Below are 8,755 nucleotides of genomic sequence, written 5' to 3' on the forward strand. Positions count from 1 at the left end.
TCTGAGCTCTGCATTTCAGCAGCTGGGAGTTCATGGAAGAGAGGAGGGAAAATGCATCCATATTTCTACAGTTTTCTTTTCCAAGCTAAATAGCTTGGATGAGAGAAGAGGGAACATAACTGAATCACTCAATCTGTTCTTTCAACTGGTGGGGTTAGGAGGTTAAAAGATTTTTATAAACAAACAATTAAAAAAACGCAAGTATTAGTTTATGTGCTTGACAGGAAGGCTGTAATTCTGCTCTGCTCTGTGCCACATAAAACACTAAAATATGGAAATTTTATGTTATCTGTCCTTCTCTTGTAGAACTAGTACATTCTCTTCTTATCATTATGTCTCATCTGGTACATTATTCAAACTCAAGCCAAAGTATTCCACCACTTGACATATCACACAAACAAAAACAATGTGAAGAAGCTCAATAAACACATTACAAAAACATGCTTCTTGGCCTTCTAAAATCTTGATTGCCTTGTTTTGACAGGGTGAAGAGCCCATCAAACCTGCTTGACCAGCTTCCTCACTGGGATACAATCTGAAGGTAGACCGTGTCTTCCACAGGCAGCCCATGTCTTCCACAGGCAGCTCTTTGTCATCCTCAGCACATTTTCTGTAGTGGTGGATGCATCTGGCCAAACAGCAGTGGGACTCGGGTCTCTGTGATCCAGCAATCAGCCAGTGCTATGCTATCTGCTGGGCGTAAGAGAACTTAAGAACGTAAGAACTTCTCTTAACGTAAGAGAAGCCTACGCGTAGACCCACAGTCTATTTTATACTGCTTTTGAATTTCCTTTATTCTGACAGAAGAATGGTTCAGCGTTGGCACACATGGTGAGTCAGCTTCAAGGCTGTAACAACCTGTAACAGTTCATGACAGCCTCCAAGACACTGGTATGTCAGGCCAAAGACAGCTGGTTGGTAGCAGTCCTGGCCATACTCATTCTTTTACTGACTTCACATGCTCTATAGTTATGACATGGACAGCCAAAAGTGGTTTCATAAAATCTGTGCCTGTAGGGGACTTCGTATTTCATAGAAGATTATCCATATAATCACCAGATTTTTATTCCAGTGACAGGACAGGAAAAGGATCTCATGTTAGACATTTAGAATAATTTGTTTGAAATAGACTTAAGTAAAAACCCTAGCCATTCTCTCGGTCTGTCTTTTAAAAAGTGGTTAGTTTCGCTAATGCAGTTGACCTCAGAGACTCACCACTGCATTGTACTGTAATTTGAATGAGAAATATGCTGCTTTCAAGATTGAGACTAAGCAGAACTCTTCTTTGATAAACTAATCTTCATAAAATCCACCATGCTGCTGTGGATGAGTGAGCTATCCAGGAGCTACCTATTAGTTCTCTTTTTTATTTTGCTCTTTTTCAACAGAATATTTAGAGTACAGTATGCCGAAAACATAGGAATGGGGGTCCCCAGTAGGTATTAGTTATGGCTGTATTCTTCTTTTCGCCAGAAACACAAACCACACAATCCTTACAGCAATCAGTATGAAACACATCATGTTAAATCCCTCATTTCTTTAGCATAATATGAAGTCTCTCTTTTCTCTCATGTTACCATTCTGGTCAGTCAGGTATGTGAGGTTTTTCTAGGCAACAGGTGTTTTTTGAAATAAAATACAATCTTCCCTTCAGCTCATTATGTGAAAGAGACAGCAGCTGCAAGTATAATGCTGAGGACACATGGTCTATAAGACACCCAGAAGAAAAATACTCCTTGTTCCACTTGTTAAGGTAAAGCACAGATGTTGCTTCAGTGATAAGCATGAGCATAAGGCAACCACAGTCTGCTTCATGTTGTAAATTCAGAATCTAGGATTTCAGAATATGTAATAGGCTGCAGTCAGAATCACCAGTTTCTTTATGTAAGGGAAAGTTGTTTATATCTAATCTCATAGTCCTAACAAATACTCCCTATCACAGTTTGCATTACACTATCAACAATATGCTAGAGACTATCCACAGACTTGGCAGATAAATTATTAATAATATTTTATATGGACTCAATGATGAGTATCAAATAGTGACAAATGTATAAATCAATACACTTACTGATTTAAATATTTACAGATAGTGTATATTAAAAAGGTTTTAGTAATTTAGAATGTTAAATGCCTTTTTTTTCCCTGCTTAGTGTTGATACTAAGGCTATTTCTGTATCTCTCAGATCTAGACTGTTGAGAAATCAGCTGCAAAATAATGGTGTCTGATGAACGTAATGACCAAACCTAGAACAGATCCTTTCCAGGGAGCAATTCTCTGCTCCGTTAGGTAGACAATTCCCTCCCCCTCCTTATTATTTTTTCCCTAATTTCTTTTAAGAAAAAAGTATGTACATAGTAATTTATAGTATAACTGTTAAGGTGAAAGGGCTTTTCCAAATAAAAAGGAAAATTTCCTTAGGAACACAAAGATCCCCTAGAATTGCCTGATCTCCTTACTCCCTCCAGTTTTCTAGGCCTAACTAGGTCAGAAACTCTACCCTACCAGCAAGAACATGTAACACCACAGAGAAAACACAGTTCACAGAATAATCCCAGAGCTCGTGCTCTGTTAGTAGACTGGTTACTTTGGCTGTCTTGCAAAATATTTATGCTGGCCTTGCAGCATAAATCCCAGTAGCTTGCAGGACTGCATGTTTCTCTGGCCACAGAGTTTGTTATGTAGAGCAGCAGCTGCAATGAATTGGGAAATGTACACATGGAGAAAGGCCTGGTGGCATGGTTCTACTAGGAAAAGTCAAAAGCTTCCCACTCCAGATCCAGCTCAAACTGACCCTGGTTCTTTTGTGGGTTTTTTGGTTTTTTTTTTCAAAATCTCTATTGGTCAGCTGTTGGTGAGTCCATCCTTTGTCATTCTATTACCACCAGTTTTACAGAAGATAGACTTAAAAAATAAAATGAAACAAACAAGCTCTGATCACAAGATATTATAAGGTTACAAAGTAATTTCATAAGGAAAATACTAGCATAGTACTTTCTTGCTATGACATATGTGGTAAAAAAGGGTCATTTAAATGCCTGACATACTCATTTTGTTTGCTATGTTGTTCCAAATGAGAGAGCTGTGAGTAAATAACAACACACAGTCAAAAGAACAAAATCTCTACATTAATTGGAATGATAATACACATGCTTAGAAGACAACCACAAGAAGTTCCCACTGCTCAGACCCACCTATTGTTTGCTGCTCTTGGTCTATTGACTCTTGGTCTTAATTGTGTTCCTGTTGTGCAAAGGGCTTAGCAGCCAACAGGACAATTCAAACTGCTTGTGACTGAGAATATTTATATATTTTGCATACTATGCTCTTCAACCTTTAGTAATGTAGAAGAGTAGTGTCTTCTTATGAATCCATACAGCCTTTTGCCCTTCCTGAACCAACCAACTGTCCTTAGTGTGTTATGCCAGGTCATTACTACAACAAGAACTAATAATTCAGGGTACTGCTATGAAGATTCTCCTCTACTCAGCAATCAAGGCTGAACACACAGATTCCAAGACTCGTACACTTATGTCATGGGGAGAAAATTTGAGTAAATACTCACATGTGTCTTCACGTCACCTTCAAGAATCTTGCTGTACCTGAGAAACTCAGCGACACTTCCGTTCAGCAGCCTATCAAAGGCCTCAACATATGGTGCTATGCCTGTAGAAGAATAACATTCCATTATAATAGGTTCATATAGTACATAATGCATAGGACATTCCTTTGTAGCAGATGGAGGACAAACACCATAGAAACAGGGGAAGCTGCTGTAAGCTGATTTCTGCCATACTCATTGATTTGTGAAATCAGTGAAAAAGGTTGTATAATGATTTTTTCCTAGCTAGAAAGGAAAAAGAAAAACCTGCTCTTGGTAGAACTTGGCTAGAAACTTGAAGAGAATTTACTCTGTGTAATGTAGTGGGAAGCCTCTTTTGTCTTAAAATAACAGGTGCTAAAATAAACATTTCTCAGCCCTTCAAAGGCCTAGTGGCCTGATAAAGCATGATTGTCTTAACAAAATTCTACATGTACGTAAAACAAGCATTACTCCCTAAAAAGAATCTGCACTGTACTGAACAACTATTTTTATATGACCCACCCATTCCTGAAGATCTTTGTATTGTTTGGTGGCTTTTAATAGCAAAAGATTCAATTTCTAGTAAGATAGTCTTTAGCATCTGTTGACAGTGGATTTATGCAGCGAGATGTGGCTTTGTAATATCCTTATTTTGTTGTCTGACCTTGCAAAACCGTCACTGGATAAAGAAAGCTCAAAGAAGTCTTCTAGATGGCACATCCCATTGACTATATACATGCTATACATTCTAACAGAGGAATAAAATGCTATTTTCTATATGGTATACAGAGGAGTTTCCTGATAAGTGGACATCAGAAAATGCAGATGAGACTCTCTCTTACGCACCTAGCTTCTAAATGGCTCTATGTGGTACCTTTTAAGACAGCAAAAGTAATGTTTCCTTGGATGCTTTCCAGCCCTCCCTTTACTCTCTGACATATCCTCATGTCTTGTCTATGCCCCAGAACCTTAGCCAGGTCCAGCATGAGTGATGCACATGTGAATTTATGGCATTCTCTAGGATCTGAGAGACCAAGGTTAAAATTCTTCCCAGCCTCTCTCCCTCATTAATGAAGCCTGAAGGTTGCTCTGAAGAGGTACTAGGCCTTCCCCAGAGAGTTTGCTTTAACCTTTTGGCACTATATGACAATTGTGTCCAAATTCATAATCTTGAAAGCCCTCTTTATTCCACAAGAGTCATCTGGCTCCTTGACAGAAAAAAGAAAGGCTCTGGCAATGGGTGTTTGCAATGGCCTGTGTGGAAAAAAAAATGTAGTTAGTCAGCTAGGGGGGATTTCAACGCTCCTTTTGTTTTCTTGGTGTCACTCACCTTCAATTCTGAGGAATTTCTGGGCTTTCTTCCATATTAAGTGTTTGTGTGTAAACCCCTCAAATGACTTAGTGTACAAAAGGTTTTAGTCATGGAGATGCTTTCCAAAGTCTGTTTATGTTCTTTGTAAAAATCTGTGTATGTCTCCAAGAGAATCATTTAACCTTTTACTTTAGAGCAGAGTTTTAAATAGCGGTTCACCAAATGGCAATTGTCCTATGCAAAACTAGAAAGCAACTATGCTATTTTTTACTATTCAATACAGCTAACTCCCAGGAGCATTTACGAGAATTTGCTGTGGGCCGTGCAGAGCAATTGAATGACTTGTTTGCAATCCTGCTGTTGTAATGCCATTTAGGAAAACAGCAGAGTTCTCCCATCCTCCTCATTATTTTGTTGTTTCTGAAAAAGTATTAATTGAAAAGTCAAGGTTATTTTTCATAGTAATTCTAATGATGGGGTGGTCTTTTAGGGGAGGGGGTCATGGTAGAAGCAAGCAATGTATCTCCATTTCCACTAGAGACTTAAAAAGATCACACTCTGGCTGAGTGTCAGTTTTAAAGAAGAAAGAGAGACCTGTTCTCTCAAGACTGTCAACTCGGCAGTTGCTGTGGAGATTAGTGAACCTCTGCAGAAGCACAGAAACACAGACATACAGAATGATGTTTGTGGCACTTACATGCGTATAAGTCGCCCAAACTGAAGAACTGGTAGAGTCTTTCCTAACTGCACCAGCAAAAGCTAATTCCCGAGTCCCCACGTGAGGCAGCTCTGCCTGGAGAGGCGGTGCAGGCTGGCAAGCGCCCCGTGGTGCCGCTCATCTCAGCTTCTTACTGCAGTCTCCCAGTGGGTGTGTTTTACAATCTCACTCCCACAAGGTTTGTCAGTTGGTTTCTTCTGGGGATCTGCTGGGGTTTTAAGGCTCTGCTTCCCTGGGGGGTGCATCTTTTCGCCTGATTGACCTCTCAGGTTAGGCCAAGGGTATAGCAGTTTTCACGGGAGTACCTCACATGGCGAGTTCACCTCCTCTTCTGAAAGCAGCCCTGATTCTGCAATACTGAGCTCCGGATTAATCTAGAGGTTAACCTAAATGGGTTCATTAGAGAACTGAATCCCATATTTTTTAAAAATGCGGTGGTGATTGATTGATTTGTCAGTTTGTACACGGATCGTGTTCCTCCATGACTTTCCTACGGCTTACTTGCTGTCTAGGTTTTCTCTGGACTATACGCACGTTATTACCGAAGCTTACGGTGACTGGCTGACGCGCCTGCTGTGGATGCCTGCTGGAAGACACTCCCTCCCTGCCGCAGAAACACGCTGCTTTTGGGCAGCTGCTCCCCAGCAGCTGCCAGCGTGTAGACCCACGGCACACATGACTGTGGGGAAGGTCCCTCACATGTGTCTTTGGGTAAGGGCCGGCGTACAGGGACAATAAAGCAGCTGACGTACACTGACTTGCTTCTGCATCAGTAAGGAAGCTGCCTGCAACTTTCTGCTTGTTCTGCAGCTTCTGTACAGCAACTGAGGCCATGCTGGGACGTGCTCTTCCCTGGAGAACGCAGGAAAGGGACAAGGGATACAGAAAGCAAAGAAGATGAAGCTAATAAATGGATATCTGTTGGGGTTCTGAGTGAAAAAAACCAAGCTCTGAGAAAGGGCACCTCTATTCAATCAGCATGCTAACTAACTGCCACATTTATAACGTTATCTACCCCGTAAACTTCAGCAACAACAAAAAAGATTAAGGAGTGAAAAAATAGGATTTGGTGATATGATGTGACTAAATGAAGATAGACTTGTTTGGTGTATTCTCCACCAGTGTAGGGGAGAGCACTCCTCCAGTAGTGCTCTGGAGGTTCACTTGAGAAGGGAGAGCTCTAGAGATAACACAAGGTGGCCATGTATGTGTGGCAGCCCTTAGTGAGCAAATGCTTATGAACAAACTCGTATTTGATTAAGGATATTAAACAATTAAATGAAGTAGGTTGGCAGTGTGAAATTCAGAGAGCTGGCAAATAAACTCAGTGTTTATATTGCTAACTTCTTTAGGAATATTTGTGCTGTAAATTTTGGGGATGTCTCATTTCTTCTGCTAATTCGGCTCAAGCAGACATTTTCATCTGGTGAGTTATCTACCACAATATAAATGCTAACATGGAAAGAGTGGTAAATCTTGAAATATGGACAGTATATTTAACAGACTAGTCAAATCTTGAATTTTCTAGGCTACATTAATTTAGAATTATGCATAAGCTAAGCTTGTTACACGACACTAAGCCTGTCACATGACATTTCTAAATTCATTTTTTAAAATACTACTTTCTTTTGACAAGGAATTCATAAGGGGTGGGATTGCACTCCCTCTTAGAAGACAAACACGTGCTCTACTTGCAATTTTTTAATAACAGAGACATGGTACTTCAGAAAACCAGACTTACTTCCATTGACTCCATTGATGGCATCACACTCCACTCCACCAGATCTGTGTGAATCTGAAAATAATGATTCAAGTCGAGTCACTGCTTTCTCCAGTCTCTCCATCAAACCATGAGTCTCTGCCATTCTGAAAAAATCATTAAGGATAGAAACAGCGTTAGACCCCTCTGAGTATGCTTTACTTCATGCTACCATGCTTTATTTCATGTTACAGTTCTGTTCATCTTGTGGCTTTATCTTTTATCAGCTTTTATGGTAAAACTCATGTATTTTTTAAATATTGTCTTTCTGGCATATAAGCAGTTGCAGTGAAGCAGCTGACATATGGTAACTTGCTGCTTTGTCAACAGGGAATATGATCAGTACTCAGCCCTGGTTTTTCATTGTAAACAGCAGATTCAAACCACTGGTAGAGTAGCTTTCGACAGTCTATATGTTGACAATTTATGACAAATATATGTCTGTGCTCCCAGTCAGACATTGAGATGACTGAAATACTTATAAATGTAATTGGTAAAAACTTATGCCTACAATGATTTGCATCAGCTATTTACAAAGGCAAAAATACAGACTCAATTAATACTTGAGTGAAAGCTAGACTTTACATTTATACCTCCTGATTTTTGAAAAGGTACATTCTGAAATTTGCCTCAGTCTTTTATGCTTTGTAGTAAGACTCAGACACTTTACTAAAGACTACACAAGAAGCCAGGAAGGTCTTCTGTTTGTTCTTCTCATATGATTTCCCATCACTTAATTTTTTTCTTACAAAAGTACCTGATGTGAATCAGTGTTTCCCAAGCTTTTTACATCAAACACTAACTAACCTTTGGAAAGAAAAGAAAAAATCCAGAGGCCTGCTTGTGCAGTACTGCTACAGTGCTTTTGATTTAAAATTAAATAGAAATAACTCACACATTACTTATTTTCAATGTGATTATCTGCTTTCTTACATGTGAGGAAGTGTGGGCACTGACATTTTTGAATACTGGCCAACGTCTCAGGGAACACAGTGCTATATACACTACAGGCTGAGAAATGGTTATGTAAGCAAAGACAAAGCGAGGTTTAAATCCCCCATCATTTACTATAACGAGTTTAATGTACAGGTTCCTCACGTAAGGTTGCAAGTGTTTCATCCCGCTAAGTGACATACAGTCAGGGGGGCGTGAGTGTGCGCGTGTCATCTATCGCACTTGATTAACGTGATCCGGATGCACAGTTCCAGCTCAGCTCCCACGCTGGGGCTACACCCTCTGCCCAGGACTGGGGTGTGCAGAAGCAGGGGCAACGGGGGGACTCGCATCCCCAGCTGAGGAAAGCAGGTAGTCGGTGGCTCTCTGGGGTCCCTACCCCGTGCACTCTGCCACAAGACACTGATTGCTGTATGGCTTGTAGGCTA

General features: G+C 40.3%; 1 protein-coding gene across 1 annotated transcript in view; it reads right to left on the minus strand.

Annotated features, from left to right (window-relative positions):
• Positions 1-7,479, minus strand: part of CAP2 (cyclase associated actin cytoskeleton regulatory protein 2) — a gene marked incomplete at both ends in the record, with an annotated part of 54,273 nt that extends 46,794 nt beyond the window's left edge. The window contains 2 exons of the mRNA XM_082014771.1: positions 3,567-3,667; positions 7,356-7,479. Of these exons, the coding sequence (XP_081870897.1) occupies positions 3,567-3,667; positions 7,356-7,479 (225 nt within the window). The remainder of the gene's footprint in view (positions 1-3,566; positions 3,668-7,355) is intronic.
• Between the last annotated feature and the right edge of the window lie 1,276 nt (positions 7,480-8,755).

Source organism: Phaethon aethereus (genome assembly GCF_964289735.1).
Source record: "Phaethon aethereus genome assembly, chromosome: 2".
Classification (NCBI taxonomy): domain Eukaryota; kingdom Metazoa; phylum Chordata; class Aves; order Phaethontiformes; family Phaethontidae; genus Phaethon; species Phaethon aethereus.